The 24,089-nt window shown below is 34.2% G+C and overlaps 1 protein-coding gene across 2 annotated transcripts in view; it reads left to right on the top strand.

The window, feature by feature from the left end:
* The window catches only part of GRID2 (glutamate ionotropic receptor delta type subunit 2), a 1,444,174-nt gene that overhangs the window by 844,476 nt on the left and 575,609 nt on the right, over positions 1–24,089 (top strand). For both annotated transcript variants that reach the window (XM_042935882.1, XM_042935881.1), the window contains one exon: positions 17,137–17,190. In XM_042935882.1, the coding sequence (XP_042791816.1) occupies positions 17,137–17,190 (54 nt within the window). The remainder of the gene's footprint in view (positions 1–17,136; positions 17,191–24,089) is intronic.

Raw genomic sequence — 24,089 nt, 5'->3', positions numbered from 1 at the left:
TGGTCTATCCTATTTAACTTCAGTGGATTTTGATATGGCTCTGTATTTATTTTGAATCAAAGTCCCCATATAGAGGTAGAAGGAGATTTCAAGGGGAAATTTCAAAAGTGCCTTTGTTTTGATTTCTTGTTAAAGCCCTCTCTGTGGTAAGAAATATTTTTTGTCATTGGGTCGCTGTGAATTTCAAAAGGATCTCCTATGATAGAATAGTCATCCCCCAAAGATCTTTGATGTACTATGGGGAATGTCTTTGTTCCCAAAGAAGATAATAAAAGCAGCAAGAAAATAATAAACATTCTCTATAGGATATCACAGTTTTAATTGACCACGGACACTCAAATCGATGTTTTAATCTACAGAGACATGGCAAGGTCAGCAGCAGAGGAACTGATAATGCTTTACTTTTATAATATGAGGGATATATTTAAGATTTGTAATGTACACATGAAGTATCGTAGTTTGAAAGGATAATGGGCTTTAAAACTATAGATATTGATTACACTTTAATGTGATTTTTTAGCATGTTTTAACAAAAATTAATTAGAAAATATTTTGCTTGGGTAACTTTCATATGGATCCTTTTAAAAATCAGTTCCCTTTTGTAGTCGTATGGTCAAAGAATATGCACCCATTTTTTAAGATAAAGTTTTTGTCAAAATTTTACATATTTTGAAAGTATTTACAAAACCAATAATGAAAAATAGGAGTTACTTCCCTATTCCTCCCCACTTCCTCTTCCCGCTCTGTGGAAACAACGTTTAATTTTTGTTTTGTGTTAGCTACTTCTATTTTCCAAGTATTTTTCACTAACATTTTTACACTACTTTCCCTGATTTTTAGATACTGATATTATCTATTGATGGACTAACAAAAAAGATAAGAATTTAGCTTATATACAGTTATCTCACACAAAGTTACCCTTTCCTTCCAAAATAGTTTTAACACATTTATAATTATATCCTTATTCAGTATTATCATTCCATAGCCACGTAAACATTTTTTTCCTGGCTCCAGAGAGCCTCCAAATGTTTATTCAATATGTGTACCTTCACTGAATCACCTTACTTTTTTTTCAGTGCCTCACCAAAGCACATATATATCCATTAGCCATATATATCTATATATATTTTTTTTTCTTTAAGATATACGTATCTTATATATTTCGGTGTACGTATATATGTATCTTAAAGAAAAAATTTAGATTAAGATCTTGCTGCTTCTCTTCACATTATTGTTGTTTTTCCAATTTAGTTACAGAAAGTAAAATATAGCTAGCATATATAGCATTGTCATCATGTTGAGATTTGAACTTCTTAGTTGGAATTTTTCAATATCACCATTCATTGCCAGTCTTTAAGTCCTATGTAAATATCTCCATTACTGGCTGCTGAAGAGCCATAGCTTTTGAAAATGAATTAATGGAATAGAAAGCCTGTAATAAAGCAGTTTTCTCGCCTCCTTATATAGTAATATATTTTTCACCTTGAACTCTGAGAATGACACCAGTCTTGGTGTTGATATGTTACCCTCTTTGGATCAGCATATTTACAATAACTAAATTCCAAACTTGTCTAATTGGCTTTTTCCTCTTTGTATTTTAAACTTGTGTAGTGTAAGGAGTTCAGCGGTTTCATTCTCTCTCTCTCTCTCTCTCTCTCTCTCTCTTTTTAATGTCATACTTTGTTCCCCAAATAAAATGTCTTAAGAAAGGAAATAGTCTGGCATTTTTGTTTTACTTTTATTCAAACAGCAACAAACTCTACTGTCTTTATATGGGCTTTTTGTTTATATCCTCGATATTTTTAGAATTTAATATAGATTTCTGTAGTTTATTAAATTATGTCTCGAAAGCCACTATTGATTTGTATAAATTGGAAGAGCCACTGACTTAATAAAGAGGATTTAATTCAGCTTTCAAGGAGAAACTTATTCTTTATTGAAGATTTATGGTCTCCTCAACTCCATTCAGACATCTGGCATATTGGATGGCCCTTGACATTTTGGTGAACCTTTGATAATTTTAATCATAATTCAAATTTCAAACAACAAATATTTGGGATGTTCCAGGTTTTAAATAGCATCCAACTCTCAACCCTGAAAATGTTCTTTACTTGACTCTCAAGAACATTTTTTTCAATTTGAAATGCTTTACTTTTTAGCTTTCCCAAAGTCATACTCAAGCTAAAGAGATGGATTTTCCCAGTAGTGTGAACTTTTACAAATACAATTAGAACAGAGAAAAAATTCATTATTTAGCAAAATGACATACTTTCCTAACAGTAAAATTCGATCATCCTTTGACCTAATTTTTTTTCTCTTTTCTGCTGTTGTTTTAATCACAGTTCCCATTGGCTTATTTTGAGTCCTTGACCTAATTATTTTCTTTGAATTTTCAGTGACCTTTTTATCACAAAGTAACTGTAAGTAAAAGAAAGTAAAAGTATAATTTTAAAATATATATGCAAAATGATTCAGAATTTCTTGCAAGTTATTTCTATTAAGTAATTTTTACTAAGGCATATCAGAAAAATTGCAAATAATTTGAAGAATGTCAGGAAATTAATCTTCGTTGAGATTGTAGGAGCTCTGAAAATGAGGAGTGTAACTACTAGTATCAAAAACTTTAAATAAAGTTTGTTAACCATGTTGTTAACCATATAATATATATAATACGGTTATGGTGCATATCTATATGGTATATATATATTAGATAAAATTTAAGAAAATTAAAAGATAAAAGAATACATACTTTACTTTTAAATTCAATTTTTTTTTTTACTCCTTTTTTTAAGAACGAAAGTTTTGGGGCACTTGGGTAACTCAGACAGTTAAGCATCTGACTCTTGATTTCCACTCAGGTCATGATCTCACGGTTTGGGAGATTGAGCCTCGCACTGAATCAGGCCCTGAGCTGTCAGCACAGAGATCTATTTCAACTATGTCTCTGTCTTTAATTCTTACAATACTACCAGACTATTTTTAAAGAAAGCCTTCTCAGGGCAGCTGGTGGCTCAGTGGGTTAAACATCCAACTTTGGCTCAGGTCATGATCTCATGGGTCGTGAGTTTGAGCCTTGCATAGGGCTGGGTGCTGACAGCTCAGAGCCCAGAGCTTGCTTCAGATGCTGTGTCTCCATCTCTCTCTGCCCCTTCCCTGATCACGATCTCAGTCCCCCCCCCCACCTTCTGTCTCTCAAAATAAACATAAAATTAAAAAAAAAAAAAATATATATATATATATATATATATATTCGATCATCTTTATATATATATAAAGAAAGCCTCTCATACTTTTGTCATCTAGGAAGGAAGGCTTTTGAGGCTTTTCAACCAGCCTGATTTATGAACGTTTCCAAATGCTCTTGGGAGGAAAACAGGTGGCCCTCAGAATTGCAGCTGTTAATGCATGTCTTTGGGTCTGAGGGAGTCCAGGGTATTATTATCTAATAGGTCCATCTTTGCTATCTTAACTTTCATATTCTGACCTGAGTAACCTGTGAAGTTATGCTAAATATGAACCTATGCTGTGAAACAGTGCTAAGTACTTAAGTAATCTGTGAAACATATGGTAGATTCCAAATCAGTATGTAACTCTTTATAATGAACCAAGAAAGTCCTAACACATAACTCCAGGCCACCTTTTGAATTATGAACCACAGCTGTGCCACACAGCATTTATAGCCTCAACTCTAGTGACAGAAACACACCTTAGATCCATTTTATAATTCCTAATAAAAATTCAGTTCTCAAAAGAAATACCTACAGCAGTCTTCAGAATATATATATATTCGTGTATATATATATATTCGTGTATATATATATATATATATATATATATATATATATATATATATTTCTTTTTTTTTCTTTTCTTTTTATCTGACTGGAGTTAGTTAAAGCAAGCCTTGACACATAATTTATTTAACAACATAGCAAAACTGATTCCTACTATTGAACTTGGAATGGCATATAAGAAATAATGAACAGGCAAATTCAATGATGTATTTCAGGATATAATTGGTAGCCTTTATTTAAGGCTGCCTTTATCACTTGGAGATGGAAAAACAAACAAACATGGTAGTAAAATCAAAATAGCATTTATGGTTACCAATCCCCAAAATTCAATTCTTGTACATAATAACCTATCGTCCCAAATGGAAAATACATGTGATTGAAATAACTTATATATGGTTTGTGCAGGTTTAACTGAGGTACAAATAGCACCGCTTTAATGTTGTATAAAGAAGTTTGCTTCAAATAAAAAACAATTTTTACACAATAGGCTTAAAATGGCTGTATTCTCTCTGAAACGATTTTGTCTTTCCTCCCATGGAAAGGTGCATATTTGTGAAGGAGTATCACCTGTAGACTGGCAGCACTGTTGTACTTTTCCTATTCCTAATAGTCTGCAGTGGAGCTCGGCTGCAAGCTCACTTAGAGTGAAGACCGGGTCTGCCTTGCTCAGTGAAGCAACTCCTGTCCTAGCACTGTGTCTGGTATATTTCAGGTGCTCAACAGCTTCAGTGGTTTTGTCAAAGTAACTGAATGGATATAGAATTAGTGTCAAGTCACGACACTCAGTTTCTGACCAGAGCTTTTCGTAAAGCAGTGGATCTCAAAATGATTCACTAAACCTGCAACACAGGCACCAACTGGGAACTTGCTAGAAATGCACATTCCCAGACTCCAGGCCAGAACTTCTGAATCAGAAACTATTGGAGTGGGCCCAGAGATATGTTTAAAACATCCTCCAGTTGATTCTAATGCATGAGAGCCTTGAGAATCACCTATGTGAAGAATTCCCCAATACACTGTACACAGTGGCATCAAAGCTTTTTAGAATTAGGGGAATTCTAGACAACTCCTGTGGACAGATTGTGAATAATTTTCATTTCTCAAGACTTTTTCTACTTCTCAAGAATTTTTCATTTAACTATATAGCAACTATTCTCTATTCGTGTGTAGTAAATGGTGTGTTTTATGTAGGAAGGCTGAATAAGTTTGAGTTACTGGTACAGATCCTGAGACAAGAACATGGGTGCAGATGATTTACCATGATGGTCCCAAAATGTGCCAGTGAGGAATTGGTAAACATGAAAGAAAGAGAAAAGCCAGTCAAGAATGTGTTACAAGGAATGGATTGCAAATATGCACAAATGGGGTGCAATCCTGTGGGGAATCTTCTGAGAAACTGTTTGGAATAGGCCTCAGAATCACCCCTACTGGGAGACGGGGCATTTATCCACTTTCTCCCATCCCCATTGGCTGAGAGTTGATCTCCAGAGATGCTAACATACCCCCACTTCTAGGTCATGTTTTTGTGTGTGGCCAAATGATGCTAGAAAAAAGTCCTCTGGCAGAGAAGATAAGAGGTACAAGATCTTGAGGTGGCACATGTCAATATTCTGGAAGCTCTTTTCACCTGCAGCTGCAGGGCAGTTCACATGGGCTGAGGGGGTGTGGGGCAGAGTAACCTTCTAACATCTACAGTAACCTTATGGGGCAAAGTAACCTTCTAATAGCATAATTTAAATCCAGTCCACAATACTTGTTTAATGTCTGTTATGAGTCAGGTACAGAGTTGTTGGGAATATATAATAAATAAAACATCGTCCCTGCCTCAAGAAACATTTACTATGGTAGAGAATGTAGACAAATAAAAAAAAAAATTAAAATATAATCAGATCTGTTCAGTGATTGTGGTTCATATCCACATTTTATAAGAGGAGTTTATGGTGGGAAAGCTGTAGTGATCATGGAAAACTTCTTAGAGATGATGAGGATAATTATACCTAAAAGATACATAGAGGCAAGACAAATAAAGAGGAGTGGGTGAGTTGGGGACAGAAGACAGGCTGATCACTATGTAAATGGGAGGAAAAGGAGAAAGCAATCACAGGAGATATTTGACAAGATTGTCTGTAAAAGTCATTTGAGAGGTCATGTGTTAGGTGACAGGAAATCTATTGTTCCAAAGGTGGTAAATGGAGAGATGTGGAAAGCACGGAGTATGTAAATAACTGTTGTTGCAGGTTCCCTAAGGAGGAAGGAGGAAAAAGACCCAGCGCTCTATTGAAATGATAGAAGACTCCAGTGTCTTCTTTGGAGGAAGAGTGCCTATTTTACTATCTAGAGAGGAGAGGAGTGTAGTGGAGACAGTGTTTATTCATTTTTAAAACAGGAAAGATAGCAGTTACCTTCACGGGGTTGACATAAGACCTAAATGGTGAAAGATGTTATAATGTTTACCATTGTTTCACATAGGTAATTACAAACCCCCAAAATGTTAGCTGTTATTATTCATATATATATATATATATATATATATATATATATATATATATATATATTTCAGATATTCAGATATATATATTTCAGATATTATATATATATACATATATATATATGTATATATGTATATGTTATTTTTTAAGATGGGCAGGAACTTGGGGGCTTGAAACCATTTCTGCAGGTGGATTTTTATTCATTATTTATTTAAATAGGAGAAACATGGCTTGTGAAGTTGTTAGGGAAATGGACTAGTGGAGCTGGCTGAAGGTTGAATTCTTCACTGCCATGGGGAATGCGGAAGGGCAAAACTGACTACGTATACACGTAGAAGAATCATTAGATAGAATTAAATGTCCAGTAGGGGTTGGAAGACTTGAATTTGCAGTAACACTAAATCAGGCATTTCTGTCATCCCTTACTAGGAAAGGTGGAACAATGTCAGTGGCATTCAGGGTAACTCTAGTCATTTTGTAGAAGTTGTGCAATTATAAGCACTGACAGGTAAGCATACATGTAAACAAAATTAAAAAAAAATAAAAAATAATTTATCAAGGGGTTTAAGATCAATGAAAATTTGAAACTGTGTCAGATGATTTTGAATATTCTTGCCTTCTGTGATCATAGCATAGGGTCCTTTGTCAAACTCTGTAATTCTGTTCTACAAATGACATTTTGTTTGAGCAGTTAACAGTTGGTGCCTCAGTTTCAACTGACATTTTGTTACTAAACACAGTTCTAACACCATAAGGTGATTTGTCAGTGGTAAGAAAAAGATGGTTTATATTTCACCATAGTGAAATAGCACAGACGGGAGAGTCAATTGCTTGAAATTCTGGAAAGTGTCCATGCTGTCAAGTCCCACACCATTGAAAACATTTTTTTTTTTATAGTAGGCCACAAGGTATACTTTTTATGAAAGAAACTAGAGGAGAAATTCAGAAACCCCAGAAAGCGTGAATCTTGTTTTGATTCTATAAAATATTCAAGGATGGGACTTCCAATGAGCTTAACTATCTTGAGAGTGACCAAAATAATTAGTTTAGGTCTATGGCCATGGGAGTCCGCATTTTGCATTTCCTTATTTTCTTTTGGGTACTTTGTATATCAAAATTAATAAATACCTTTTGAATACTTTTCTCCCCCCTGCAAAGTCTTTTGAGTTTAGAATCATCAGCATTTTATCCCACTCTTGATATTCTAGAAAGCAGAGTCACTGTGAAATATTAGAAAAGCCCAAGGATAACAGAAATATTGAACTAAGAATGTCTTTTAATGAGTAATACTTCCACAGTGGCTTCATCAATGATGAGTTATTGGTAACCCAGCATATGGCAAAGTTACACAAAAAACAGTATAAAACTGATTAGCTAGCTGCAGAAATTAGATGTTTAATGGCCTATTGCCTCATTGCCACAATAAGAAGCGTTGTACATTTTCTCTTCTAGAAGCTTTTGACCCTTCATCTGTGGTGATAATCAAAAGTTCTGTTATGAAGAGAGGGCAGGACCAGATAATGTTTCTCTGATTAAGGAATAACTGCACTGTGTGTGTGTGTGTATGTGTGTATGCTGTTATATATAATGTTGGTCAGTTAATCAGTACAGCAAGCTACTCACATTCTAAAAGAATATGGGAATTAAGAGTAACTTAGAGAAAAACAAATTGTCTTATACTGCTTCAAGGAAAAGGTCATGGAGTAGAATGGTGGGTAAAATCATCTATGTTCTCAAATTTTTCTATGGTTAATTCTCTTTCACAGGTGCACAGTAAATACAAATACATTATACAATGGAGTTTAAATACATAAAACACCAGGGTGTATCATACAATGTTATACAACATTCAGTTTAACTGTAATTGTTTCCATTTTGAAGAAAGATAATGGTTTCTGAAGCTTGGATAAAGAAGGCTATGAAAATATTATATAGGAAAGATGTTTACTAACTATTGATCCTGGCTTACACACCCAGCTTTATGACATGGGTTCAGTTTCTTCAGTTTCTTATGTAAGGTGGACATAAATGTGGTGGTTACATCATAAGGATATAGTGAACGTTAAATAAGTTATCGTATGTGTAAAAGCAGTTTGTGCCTGGCATATAATAAGCGCTCAGTAAGTATTAGCTTTTATTATTATAGATACACTGTAAATAGCATTAAATAAACATTACTGAATTGGATAAATGTACCTAATTAGTGTTAAAAATCCCGCAGTAACCTGAGTGAAGGGAGAGAGGTTAACAAAGGAAAGAGATTAGTATTTTTGATTAGTTACAATGTTCCAGGTGTTTTAGATACATTCATCCATTTAAGCCTCACTATCTGTGAAAAAAGCATTATTCCTATAATCAGGAAACTGAGACTCAAAGTCAGTAATATCCCTGAATATCAGTAAGGTGATCTGGTATTTGAACTCAAGCCTCGTTATTCAGAATATATGGGTTTTTTTCCTGATACCATATACCCTCCAAATGCTGAGGTTTTTGACCTTAGAAATTTTGAATGTAATTCCATACTTCATTACCACATAAGTAGTCAAGTTCTCTTCATTTGAGAAAATGTGAAGAAAGTTTCTATTTATTTAATGTTTTTAAAAAATTAAAGCCCATCCAGTGGCTTTCTTCCAATACAAGTTTGTCAAATGGTTTAGCCCTAGGTGAAGTAGGGATATCCATGATATATAAACATGAGTTAGGGCTATATAGTTGTCTTTTTTCCACAAACAACATTTAGTGAAAATCTGCCTTGTGCCTGGCAGCAAATTTTTACTGAATCTCAACTATACAGCACTGATTATTCCAAGGGTAGAAACCAGTGATCAAAATGAAATTCTTAGCAATGAAATTTATATCCCTAGTGCACAGAAAGAGGCAGTGTGTGTGTGTGTGTGTGTGTGTGTGTGTGTGTGTGTGTGTCCTGTGGGATAAATGCATGGGGGAGCAAGAGTGAGTGATTAGAGAAGTCGCGCCTGATGAAGTGAGATGTATGCAGAGGCCCACATGAAGTGCAGAGGGTGTGTGTATGCACCTGTCTCCCTCTGGGAAGAGCAATTTAGGAGGCAAAGCAAGGGCAAGAACAGGACTGTACCGGAGGGCCAGCAAGGAAGCCAATCCAGCTGAAGAAGAGGGCATAAGGGGAATATAAAACACAACACAGCTCTCACAGTCTCTTACATAGCTAAACACAATTTAATTAAGGATGGATAAAGTTTCGTTCAGAGCACTAGATTAGCACAGCTTGGGGACATCCTTCCTGGGGTTAGGGAAGGTTAAGGGTTGGGAAAGGATTTGGCATTTTCTTCAGTCTGCTTTTTGAGAAACAAACACTTTGTGGAGGAGAGAAGATAGAGAGGAGATCAAAAGGAACCCAGGGGGAAATAAAAGGCAAAGCATGGAAGTTCACAGTGGTGAAAAGCCTGTATATTACACTTTCATGTGATCCATAGACTTCTCTATAAGAAACTTTTCCCCCCTTTATTTGCTTCAAGATAACAAGAAAGCTGCATTTCATAAATCCCAGCAATTAAGTGTCAATGTGTCCCCAAATCATCATTTTAAATCAAGTAAGAACTTGTATTATTTTGTTTTCCAGTTATACTTAGGAATCAATTTACTCTGTCAAGGATCAATTTAGCTATCAAAAAACAAACACAGTTAAAAAAATTTTTTAATGTAATTCCCTTGTTGTGCCAAAGGTTAACATATTAGCATGTAGTAAAACAGGCACAGCAAAGGACAAATAGTCTCTCAACAAACACTACTTTTCCTAATTGATTTGGGATAAGTACTTTTTAATCACTATAGCAGAACATCTAAAAGAACACCAATGCAAGCAAACATTCAGAAAGATTTAAAGTTATACAGTGATCCCTGCACTGGAAACAATTGTCACATCTTTATTTATATCCTCGTCAGACAAAGTGTTGAAATCATGAATTCACTTTTAATCATTGTTCAATTTCAATTCAGTAATTTAGGACACGGGAAGACCAGTCTATGTCATAGGATGAATGCAGATTCTCTATTTTGTGTGTGTGTGTTGGTGCCCATCTTTCCACATTAAGAAGCATAGCAGGTAGCATACTGTTGGCCAAATCTCAGCAGTGGCATATTTCCATCTCCCAGGGGGTGTGGGAAGACCCAACTGCACAGCAGTAACAATAATTCTAGCATATCCGTTTATGAAATAACTTTGGCAGTAATGGCAAGAGGATTTGGATGAAAGTGTATTTGTGGTCTTCCAGCTGGAAGATCAGAGCAGAGATTCTAAAGCAAAAGGCACAGAGTGGGATGGCAGATAGTAGCTGCTTGGATAAGAACAGAAGAGAGTCAGGGACCCATGCTGAGCTCAAGGGGAAATGCAAACAAGACAGTCATTTCACAATATCCCCATGTTACCCAATATCAGTTCAAGGGATTACCAATGCCATCTGCTGGATATATTTGGGATTTTAAAATGGAATCTACACAAGTAGTAATACCCCAGTGTCTTCCTGTACTGTAGCTTTGGAGGTTCTAGTGAGAAGAAAAATGAAAATCAACCTATCTACAAAAGAAAAAAAAAAAAAAGCAAAGGAAATGAATCCCAGGTTGACTGTACCTTAAGATGGCTAGAGTTTTGTCTTTTCACTCTGCATTTTGGAGAATTAGAGTATTAATTGCATTTTTTAGGAGAACTTTGTGTCATGCATTTTAGTCATACATGACCCTCAGGACACTGGATGTTTGCACTGTAAATCCATTGATCTCTTCCTAAGAATACTACTATATCTGTAAACTTTATATACATTTCCTTTTATACTTTATTGGAGTATAACAGTTTGTTTTGGTTTATCTTCTTTTATTTAATTAGGAAGGGAAAATGATTAAAAGGAGAAAAGAACAAGTATCACTGTTTTCCTAAAGCTATGACATATGCATTTAAGTTTTATATAATAGATGATAATTTGACTTTTGTTTTTGTATTTGTTATCATTTTATAGACAATGTCCTCTGTTCATCACACTCTCTGTAGGATTATTTTAGGACCGTGATTTTAAAGTTACAAAATTCCTCATGGTGCTTCAATAAAATTTTAGGACTCTTAGGAATACTTGGCTAACTTAACTGCATATTCTAGTCTACATTTCCCCAAAAGTACTAATCCCATAGGATTTATAGTAGGAAAAATGGTTTCCATGATCAAATTAATTTGGAAGATGCTACATCCCAAATATCTTCTCCTGGAATTTCATAAAGAATATTAATTAAAATGGAGGAGTTGGTATTTATTGAGAGTTTGCCATTGTTACACTGAATCTTAATTATGATTTTATTATGTAGGCACTAGCATTAACTCTAGTAACAAATGAGGAAACTGAGGCTTATGGGGTTGGTAAGTTGCTCAAAGTCACATTGGAAGCAAATGGAAGCATTGACTCTTTTACTTTAGATCTCATGCTCGTAAGTCTGAAGCCATATGTCCCAACATATTAATAAATAAAAACAATACTACATCTTAATAAGAATTTTATGTCAATTATATTTCAATATGGATATGAACCTGCTTAAAGCTTTGAGGAGTCATAAGGTAATGACATCTATTTAATTTGGTCAACCTAGCATTTCTAAATCTATCTGCTATAGAACACCTATGAATTTTAGCAGAAGTAGCATCCCACGGAATACAGTTCCAGAAATACTGATATAAGCTATAACATTGCTAGAGATGAGGAGCCAGGAGGGGAGTAGCTCTTTAATATTTCTCTGGTACCTTGTTCCAGCATAGCTGTTGGTGTCCTTCCCCAGGCATGTTTCCACCTGACAATTCAGAATAGACAGGAATAGAAAGTAAACACCTGATATTTTTGCTGTTGCAGATGCACAGAGCATTGGAACCCTTTGCATAAATGTGTAATATTTAGTACATCCTGCAAAAGGAACAAGTTTAATTTAGTTAAGCCACAAGGTTGAGTGAAAAACAGCATGCTGCTGTTACTGTTTAGTCAATTAAATTGTCCTCTGTGCTCCGAAGAACCGTTCCACATTTATAACCAGTGAGAAACACGCTCTGGCAATTTCTTTGCTTCCGATTGTCTTATATTTAGCACATCTAAAGATCTGAGGACAAATGATGGAAGACATGGTGATAAATTGTCAGGCTTTTCTAAAGATTCAGAAGTTCTAAAGTTCCTGCCAGTGACAGATGGTCTGTCCTTACTCATCGCTTGTCTTCCTGACAGGGCTTGATTTTTTCCCCCTTTTTTGCTCAATTCCCTTAAAGTAAGCTCAGCTTCCTGGGAGGCAGGGTAGTAATCTCATTTGTTATAACTATGTTACCTTGCATCAGTATGGAAACAACTCTCTATGTAAACAGGCACCATGCACCTTTACATTATTAATACATGCATTAACACATAATGTACGTGTATAGTGATAAGACAGCAGCATGGGGTAAGGAGAGAAGAAACAGTTTACAAAGGAAAATCCATACCAGCTTTCTGTTATTTTGATAACCAAACATACAGGAGTTTCCATTGGATAGTTTTTTTCTTGCTGACTTGCCCAAGCATAATGCTGATTCCATAGCCCAAGCATAATGTGATCTTTTCAGGAGAGTTTCTTATCACTTATCACTATATATCACTATATATATATATATATACACATATATACATATATATATGTATATATGTGTATATATATGTATATGTATGTATGTATATGTATATATATGTACATGTACAAATATATATGTATATATACATATATGTATGAATATATGTATATGTATGTATATATGTACATATGTGTATATATGCATATGTGTGTGTGTGTGAGTGTGTGTGTGTATTATTTTTAAGATATTCAATATTTCATAGCAATCTATTTTTTTTTGGGAATTTTGGAAAAAAAATACGATTAGTGTTTACTAACTTGCTAGACATTTATGAGAATCCACAGAATGAGAACACATAACTATAACAATGATGTACTCAGTTATAAAATAGATTCCCAGTGAAAAAAGGAAAAAAAATCAATCAATTCTTAATCCCTTTCATTGGTTTCAATATCTTTACTCCCAAAAGAGGAGATGAGATACTTAGGTAAGGAAGATGGGGAAAGGAAACAATTTTCACTGTTTGAGTTGTAACATAACTGTGGAAATAAATAAAAAGGCTTAAAAAATCCTAAGGTATCTTACAATCACTTCTTAATCCTATATCCAGAAGTAATTCAATTCTTCAAGTTAATAATGACACTAGTCTGATACAGTGTAACTTGAACTGAAGTGTATCAAGTGGAAAGGGATTAATACTACTAAAAAAATAGAAAAATTATCAGATGAATTGATTTGGGATTTACAGTAGTTAATTGGCATATGTTATACCCACCAATAGCTGAGAATTTCTTTTTTATTTAAATATGTCTCTTCTAAGAATGTTCATTATATGTTAGCTCAGTGTGATAATATGTGACAAGCATAAACAACATTCCCACTCCTTTCTATGTTTTATTTTAACTCTATTGTATTTTACCTTTCACTCACACACACACACACACACACACACACACACACACACACTATATACAATTGTAGGTATAGTAGTAGATTTTGTGTATATATACACAAACATACACTGTATACTAGTATAGTTATAGTAGTAGATCTTATTTTATCTGTTTATATACCTATTCTAGTCATATAAGTAAAAGAACTCAAAGCCTACCAGGTTTTCAAAGTCTAGGCTACTAAACTGCCTGTCCTCTTTTTATCCCTTCCATTACAGATATCAGTTACCTTTTTAATCAGTGGCTTTTTCACATTGCTTACTTTTAGTAACATTCAGTCATTAAAAAATCAGAGAACTCTTGCCAATTCCTTGTTTATCCATGAAGATGTTAACCTAAACCTAAGAAAAGTATGTTTCTCCTTTAGTGGCCCTTAACTCAGATAATGAGTGAAAGCATTAACATTTTGTGTACAACGTAGCAATAAAAAAGTTTCAAAGTTTCTTTATAAAATGGTGCCACAGTGATACTTAGATTTTAGCTGTGTATATATATGTATATTTTGGTATGTAATGAAAGGGATGAGACATGTCTACCTTTGTATTCTTAAGAATCTTTCTGGTATTATTTATTTTCCTTCCCCAAAGAAAACTGAGCTCATAAAAAAAAAAAGTCCTGAACATTCAACATTTATGAAAAGGTCAACAAATATTGCATGGTTTTGAAACATCATATGCTTTTATAAAATCACAGAATTTAAAATTACTCTAATGAGCTATTTATTAAAGTTTATTAAGGTTAGAAAAAGGTACATAGCTAAGATTAACAAAAATGCATTGCATTTAGATAAAATAGGCTAAATTACTGTAACAAGTAGACCCAAAGTGTGATGTTTCAAGAGGTTTATTTCGGGGTTAGCACAATACCACATTAAGTAGTAGTGGAGGAGTATGGTCTGCTCCATGAACGCAAGTTATTGTAGTAAATGATTTCTTTCTTTATCTGCAGTAATGTGCTAATAATCTTTCTTCTTGTTTCCAATTTATACTGTGGAATGTCTGATGTATTCATGCTCATGAGTGAAATTTAAAGACAAGGGTGAAAGAAGATTATCTCCCTGCTGATCCTAAGCAAGGGAAGGTGGTATAGTGAATAGAATCATGGCCTTAGATGACATATTTGCTTTTCTCCTTTACTGAAACACAAGACTGAGCCTATACCTCTACATGTTTCATGCTTTGCCTGAAAGCTATTTCAGGTCAGAGTGTGGAAATGAGTAAATTTTATGGTCTAGACAAATTATCAGTGAGTTACCATCGTAATCCTTACCCTCTCCCTCTTTCACAAAATGCTGTTGTACGAGACAACTTTTCACTTAAAAAGGTCTACAAGTTAATACAGAATTCTTATAACCCAAATGTTGCTTAATCTGCCCAAGCTGAGTCATCTCTTCATTCTACTACTGACATTGCTTCAATAGTACTTTCAGTCTACATTGTGGGTTTCATTTCTTTTTTTTTTTTTTTCTGATTTCTTGCTGTTTCCAAATTTTAGTTACTCTTTTTTTTTTTGGCATGGATTTTTTAAAAAATGCATTTCTATCTTATCCAGAGAACTACAGTTCTTGTATCAGTCTCTGGTTTGTATTTCTCTAAATTCTTATGGAGTTCTTGCTTACTTTCTAACATTTTTTTTATTGCTAATAAATTAATGGTGGTTTGTCTAAGATGGTAAAGAAATATAATCATAAAATTAGAGATAGATAAAGTGATTTTTTAGTAAAACCGAAAACTGCAGTCACATTTTCCACATTGTTTCACATGTCAATTGAAAATATATGTATTTCAAAATATGATAATCATGATATAACTTAAAAATAAATAATATATCTTCACTTCTATGATAATGTATCATCTACATAGTCCAGTAAAGTCATAGGGACTGATGTGACACATATGGAAATAGTACAAAATTCATACTAAAATTAAAAGAGAAAACGAAGATTCTGAGAATAATTGTATCTTTTCCGAAAACATTAAATCATACAAGAAATATATTTCCAATTGTTTCTTCATGATTCAGTGCAACTTTCAACAGTCATTTCTCAGTTGGTCCAAGAACGAGGAAAAAACAATCACCATATTATAACAATTTCTTGGTAGTTTTTAGAAGCCATCTTTGCTTAAAACCCAATCTTGGGGGCACTTGGGTGAGTCAGTCGCTTAAGTGCCCAGCTTTGGCTTAGGTCATGATCTCACAACTGCTGAGTTCGAGCCCTATATCAGGCTCTGTGCTGACATCTTAGAGCCTGGAGCCTGCTTTGGATTCAGTGTCTCCCTCTCTCTCTGCCCCTTCCTCTGCTCGTGTTCTGTCTCTCAAAAGTAAATAAACATTTAAAAAATTTTTAAAACATAACCTTTGGGTATTATTGCTGAAAATATCAGCAATATCTCTTACAAAACAGCCTCACCTATTATATGCCTGTATGCCCCATGGCATGAATCATAGCAACATGCCTTAAAATATGTATAAAATCGGATAGAGTGGAAACAGATATGAAAGCTACCTCTACTATACACACGCCATCCCCCCACACACATACCCACACACACTCTAGCTGTGTGTGTCTGTGTGTGCCCCCAGCTTACTTTTTTAGTCCAAGCCAAGGACCATTTAGAATCAATTAATCCAAAGTTTGTCAGCCAAGATTTCTACCTATATATTGTTTGCTTTTCCATTTACATAAATTTTGTTTGTTTGTTATTACCCAGCTAAAAGCTACTGAAGTTACCCACCCATAACTTAATGCTAATATAATGTTTACTGCTTTTAGTTTTTACATTCAGGTAATTTTACAATTGAATCTCCTTAGGGAACACAGCACAGAGTTTTTCAGAACATGGAGCAGTTTACTTTAAGAAAATGGCGAACATATACACAGGGAAATAGAAAAAGATAAGAATGTTAAGTTAGAGCCAGGTTATGGAGGGTTATGTACTTAGATAGAAAGCCATAAAAGCTGATTTGGAAGAGGAAATGTGATCTGAACTACACTCGCAGTTAAATCACTGTATAGCATTATTTATTTTTTTAGTTGAAACCTTTTTTTTTCTAGGCTTTTGATGAATTGATTTTCAAATTTAATTAGCAAGTCTACAGTGCTAATAGTACATGTTGAACACAAATGCTTCTATAATGTTTTGCTAAGTTTTCCATCTTTAACAACAAAGACCTTTGTAATATATGATATTTTTGTTTTGTTTTGTTTTGTTCGCCATTTGCAAAGTATGTTCAGTTGGTTTCGTTTGGTTTTCACTGTTAATGCTGACTGATAGCTGGTTTGTTTTCTATTCTAGGTTGTGGAGACTAATTTGGTTGCTTTTGACTGTCACTGGATCATTATAAATGAGGTAACACCAAATGAACCTTATTGTCAACTCTGGGTCCTGTTTTCATATATTTAGTCACAGCATTTCCTATGGCCTTGGAGTTCTAAGAGGAAAGAGAACACAAAGTAAACTTTCAGCTTCCTGAGTGGATGCTAACTAAAAATAGAGTAAGGAGTTTTCAAAAAATTATAAATGGTTTTGAATGAATAAAATAAATGGAGATCATCTTCCCACTGAGTATCTTTTAGTCTTTTCCATTGGCATACACTGCTTGCTTTGGGAAATCATCTTTATAAAAAGTACAGTTCTTTGTGAACAAACTGAATTCCTCCCAGTGGACTGCCTGTGCTCCATTTATATTTTAATGTTGTTTCTAGAACTTTTATATCCCACCCCCCTCACACGAGGATTAAATAGTTCAGCAGATGAATATGAATAAATAAAAATAGATATTTTTCTTTTCACAATGAAATACAACTATTTTAAAATCCATCAAGTTGTCAAGTTCCTCATGAAAGCTTATTGATTTTTGTAAAGACATACATAAGATTAAAAATATATTATAACATGAGAACTCTGTGAGATAGATTGTTGCATTGGCACCTGCCAATCAGAAATGGAAAGGACAATGAACAAATCAGTCATGGACAAATAATGAGATCACATGAATTTTCCCCAAAAAGACCTACTATTCATATATCTGTTGCTCATGAAAAAAAAGAATGTTTTATTTATTTGTTAGCTGTGTTACTATGGATATATAATATAATCATCCTGTGTCTGTTTTTTCATTTGTACAGAAAGTTCAATCACATTTACTTTATAAGTTCATTATAAAAATTAAGTGAGATACTACCTAATACTCTTAACATACTGCTGACAACCGACATTTACTAAAGGGTACTACAAAAATGATTATAGCACATTAAAGTTCACAGATCACTTTCTCACATGTTAATTTATTGAATAATAAACATTATTCTATGAAACACTGAGAGAGTGAAGTTCATAGAGTGTAATTGATTTTACGCAGAAAAATAAAAATCGAGATTTTTCGATAAAAGTCATAGATTTTTCAAGTTGTGTCTCCTATACATTGGTAGAATCTTAGTTCTGTTCTTTTTTTTTTTTGAGCTATAATTAACATATTACATCATATTAGTTTCAGGTCTATCTATAACACAAGGATTATATAGATATATACACACCTTGTATATATGCATATATATATATATAGTATATTATATATATATATACACATTGTATATGTGTATATGTGTGTATATATATATATATATATATATATATATGTATGATCATCACAGTAAGTCTAGTTACCACCTATAAACATACAAAGTTACATTTTTTTTTTCTTGTGACAAAATCTTTTAAGATACACTCTCTTAGTAGCTTTCAAATATGCAATACAGTATTACTGATTATAGTCACTATGCTGTACATTATATCCCCATGATTTATTTATTTATTTTATAGCTAGAAGTTTATATCTCTTAATCCCCTTCACCCATTTTCCCTATCCTAATCCCCCTCTCCTCTGGCAACCATCAAAAGCAATTGTATCTATTAGTTTTGTTTTGTTTGCTCATTTATTTTATTTTTAACATTCACAGGTAAGTGAGATCATATATTATTTGTCTTTCTCTGTCTGACTTATTTCACCTATACCCTTAAAGTTTATCCATGTTGTTGTGAATGGCAAGACTTCATTCTCTTTTAAAGCTGAGTATTTTCCATAGTGTGTGTGTGTGTGTGTGTGTGTGTGCGTGCGTGTGTGTAACATATATATGTATCTCACATCTTCTTTATCCATTTATCTATTGATGGACACTTAAGTTGCTTCTATACTCTGGCTACTGTAAATAATGTTGCAATGAACATAAGGGTGTTTATGCCTTTTTGAATTAGTATCTTTGTTTTCTTTGGATAAATACCCAGAAATGGAATTGCTGGATCATATGTTTTGTTTTGTTTTGTTTTCAATTTTTTGAGGAAACACCATACTGTTTTCCCTAGTGGCTGTACAATATACATTCCTACCAACATTGCACAAAATTTCCCTTTTCTCAGCATCCTCCCCAACACTTACTATTTCGTATATTTTTTTATAATATCCATCTAACAGATGTGAGTTGATATCTCATTGTGATTTTGATTTGCATTTCACTGATGATTAGTGATACTGAGCATCTTTTCATGTGCTTGTTGGCTATATGTATGTCTTCTTTGGAAAAAAAAATGTTTACTCGGGTCCTCTGCCCATTCTTAGATTTTAGGTTTTTTGATATTGAGATGTATGAGTTCTTATATATTTTGGATATTTACTCTCCTCCCATTCAAAAGGTTTCTCTTTCATTTTGTTGATGGTTTCCTTCACAGTGCAGAAGTTTTTGTTTGTTTGTCTTCTTTTTGTTTTTGTTTTTAGTTTGAAGTAGTCCTAACGTTTATTTTTTGGTTCTGTTGCCCTAGGCTTTGGAGTCATATCCAAAAAATCATGCCCAAGACTTAGGTCTAGAAGCTCACCACCTTTTTTCTTTTTTAAAGGAGCTTTATGGTTTCAGGTCATAGATTCAAATCTTTCATCCATTTAACTCTTGTGCATGGTATAAGAAGTCTTCTTTCATTCTTTTGTGTGGCTGTCCAGTTTTCCCAACACCATTTATTATAGACTGTCTTTCCTATTGTATATACTTGGCTCTTTTGTTCTAAATTAATTGACTGACCATATATGTGTGGGTTTCTTTCTGGGCTATATATTGTGTTTCACTGATCTATGTGTCTTTTTAATGCTAGTACTATACTATTTTGATTATTATAGTTTCATAATATAGTTTGAAATCAGAAAGCATAATGCATCCCTGTTTGTTCTTTCTCAAGATTGCTTTGACTATTCAGAATCCTTTGTGGTTCCATAAACATTTTAGGATTATTTCTTCTTTTTCTGTGAAAAATGCAATTGAAATTTTATAGATATTGCAAGGAATCTGTAGATTGCCTTGGGTCACGTGGACATTTTAACAATATTAATTGATCCAGTCCATTAGCATGAAATAAATTTTCATTTAGTTGTTTCTTCTTTAATTTATGTCATCAATGTCTTATAGTTTGCAGTATCCAGGTCTTTCACTTCCTCAGTTAAACTTGTTCCTATATGTTTTATTCTTTTTGCGCGGTTGTGGAATTGTTTTCTTAATTTCCCCTTTTAGTTTTGCTGTATCCTATAGATTTTGGTATGTTGCATTTCCCTTTTCATTTGTATCAACTATTTTTTTAATTTCTCCTTTGATTTCTTTGTCAACCATTGGTCATTCAGTAGCATATTGTTTAATTTCTATATATTTGTGAATTTTCTTATAATTAATTTCTAGTTTCCTACCAGTATGGTAGAACAGATGCTTTGTATAATATCTTCTTAAATTCTTTATGACTTATTTTGGGACTAACATATGATCTATCTTGGAGAATGTTCTATGGTCCACTTGAGAAGGATGTATATTCTGCTGCTTTTTGATGGAATGTTCTGTATATATATATATATATATATATATATATATATATAGATATATAGATATATAGATAGATAGATGGAATGTTCTGTATATATTTGTTCTGTATATATAAACCATCTGGTTTAATGTGTCATTTAAGGCCAATGTTTTCTTGTTGATTTTCTATCTGGATGTTCTGTCCATTGATGTAAGTGGGGTGTTAAGAGTTTCTATTATTGTATTGCTCTCGTTTTTTTCCTTTAGCTCTGTTAACATTTATTGCATCTATTTATACAATTTTATGTTGGGCATATAAATATTTACAAATGTTATATATTCTTGTTGTATTCGCCAATTTATTGTTATGTAATTCCCATCCTTGTCATTATCACAATCTTGTTTTAAGGTCTATTTTGTCTCATAAAAATAGTTACCTAGCTTTCTTTTGATTTCCATTTTCATGGGACATCTTTTTCTATACCTTAACTTTCAGTCTGTGTGTGTCCTTACATCTGAGGTGAGCCTCTACTAAGCAATACAGAGATGGGGCTTATTTTTATTTTACCCATTCAGTCAATCTATGCCTTTTGATTGGGAAATTTAGTTCATTTACATTTAAAGTAATTACTGATAAGTGTGTACTTATTGCCATTTTGTTTATTGTTTTCTAATTGTTTTGTAATTCCTCTCTATACCCTTATTATTTTGCTGTCTTCCCTTGTGATTTGATGACTTTCTTTAGTGTTATGTTTAGATTCCTCTCTCATTATATTTTGTGTATCTACTCTAGGTTTCAGCATTGTGATTACCATGAGGCTCATGTATAACTGCCTATATAAGAAACAGTCTACTTTCAGTTGATAGCAGGTTGAGTTTGAACACATTCTTCTTCTTTTTTTTTTAATATTAGAGAGAAAGAGAGAGCATGAGCAGGGAGAAGGCAGAGGGAGCGAGATCCTAAGCAGCTCCATGCTCAGCACAGAACCCAATGTGGGGCTTGATCCCACAACCCTGAGATCATGACCTGAGCCAAAATCAGGAGTCTGACACTGAACCAACTCAGCCACCCAGGCGCCCTGAGTTTGAACACATTCTAAAGCTACATTTTTACTCCCCCACTGTGTTTTATGTTTTTCATATTACATTTTCATCTTTTTGTCTTGTGTATCCCTTAACTATTATAGTTACAAGTTTTTGAACTCCTTCTTTAAAAATTAATGTTTATTTATTATTTATTTTGAGAGAGAGAGTGGATGCATGAGTGGGGCAGGGGCAGAGAGAGGGAGAGAGAGAATCCCAAGCAGGCTCTGCACTGTCATTATAGAGCCCAAAGCAGGGCTCAATCATACAAACCACAAAATCATGACCTGAGCCAAAATCAAAAGTTGGACGCTTCACTGACTGAGCTCCCCAGGTGCCCCTAAGCTAGTTTTGTTTTTTAACCTTCATACTAGCTTTATAAGTGATTAATCCAATAGCTTTACTACATACTTACCCTTATCAGTGAGTCTTGTAGTTTTATATGTTTTATGATTACAAATTAGTGCCCTTCCTTTCCTGCTTAAAAAATTGCCTTTAAACATTTCTTGTAAGGGTAGTTTAGTGGTAATGAACTTCATAGCTTTTGCTTTTCTAGAAAACTCTTTCTCTCTCCCTAAATTCTGAATGATGGTTTTATCAGATAGAATGTTTTTGGTTGTGAGTTTTTTTTTCCTTTTAGCGCTTTGAATATGCCATGCTGCTCCCTCTGGCTTACAAAATTTCTGCTGAAAAATATGCTAATAGCCTTATGGGGATTCCCTTATATGTAACAAGTTATGTTTCTCTTACTGCCTTTTAATATTCTCTTCTTATCTTTAAGTTCTGAAATTTTAATGATACTATATCTTGGTGTGGCTGTCTTTGGGTTCCTCTTATTTGGAACTCTCTGCACAACTGGAACTGGATGTCTGTTTCCTTTCCCAGGTTAGGGAAGTTTGTATCCATTATTTCTTCGAATAAGTTTTTTTGTCCCTTTCTTACTCTGTTCTCCTTCTGGGACTTGTATAATGAAAATTCTGTTCTGTTTGATGTTGTTTTATCGGTCATTTAAGCTATCTTTGGTTTTTAATTCATTTTATTTTTACTGCTCTGACTGGGTAAGTTCCACTGCCTTGTCTTCAAGATAACTTATTCTTTCTTCTGCTTCATCTAGTCTGATATTGAACCCTTCTAGTGTATTCTTCAGTTCAATTATTGCATTCTTCAGCTCTATGACTACTGTTTAGCATTTTCTTATACTTTCTCTCTTTGAAGTTTCAACTGTTTTCATCCACTTTCTTTTGAGTTTGGTGAGCATCTTCATGACTATTTGAACTCTTTATCAGGTAAATTACATATCTCTGTTTCATTAAGGTTTTTTCCTGGGTTTCATGGTATTCTTTTGTTTGGAACATATTCTTTTGTTTCCTCATTTTGTGTGACTATGGTTGTTACTATGTATTAGGCAAAACAGCTTCCTTTAACAGTCTTGATTGAGTGTCCTTGTGTAGAAGATAAACCTTCATTCAATCCTGTCCTAGCACTTGGTTGTCTCTGAAACCTCTGTGACTGTCTAAGCAACCTGATTTATTCTTGATCAGTCCTAGTTGTTGAGGATATGCCAATCCCAACCAATGTTCCAATGACTGAGGTATCTCAGTCAGCATCTAGATTCAGGCTGATTGGAAACCAGATTAGCAGTCACCAGTTTTTAAAGTATGCAAACATATACAATCCTGTAAGACCACAGTTATAAACCCTGCTGGCTTCCAGACCAGTCCATCTAGAGGTGCTCCTTTACTGACAGTTGTAAAAATTGGGGTTTCAGAGAAGTGTATAAGCTCCTTTCTTAAAGGTACTGGAAAGCTGTAGTAAGACCAAGGGAGAGCACAAAGACCGCATCCCCCAGCCTATGTTCTCTACCTTTGTAGCCTCTAGGTATGTGGCAATCTTGAAGCCTGCCCCTCAGTTTGAAGTTCTAGGGCAAATAAATAGGTTTTCTTCACAGGAAGCTGTGGGTGTTTCAGTCTGCTTTCTGTGCTGTGCCCTGGGAATGGTAGCTTGCCAAGAATTATCTATCTGATTGTTTCAATCCCATGGGGTCCAGAAATGAGAGTTCCCTTGGACACAAGAGTCAGATGCTCAAGGGGTGTCTCATATGGATGTGTGTTTGCTGGCTTTATCAGGGGCATAGAGTAGTGTGGAGCTAGGTCATGCCTGCCAGCCTTAGGGGACCACTAGAGGGTGCAGGAGTGGGACAAACCTGCCAGTGCTAGCAAGGTGGAGTGACAGCACCAAAATGGTACCCACCAGCACCTGTATCCCCAGAGAGAAGCCAACAGGCTCTGCCTCTCTGACAGGTGCATTAAGATTAGCAAATGAATCTCTTTCATA

The sequence above is a fragment of the Panthera leo genome, chromosome B1 (genome assembly GCF_018350215.1).
Source record: "Panthera leo isolate Ple1 chromosome B1, P.leo_Ple1_pat1.1, whole genome shotgun sequence".
NCBI classification, from domain to species: Eukaryota; Metazoa; Chordata; class Mammalia; order Carnivora; family Felidae; genus Panthera; species Panthera leo.
This window is presented reverse-complemented; position numbering and strand designations above follow the sequence as displayed.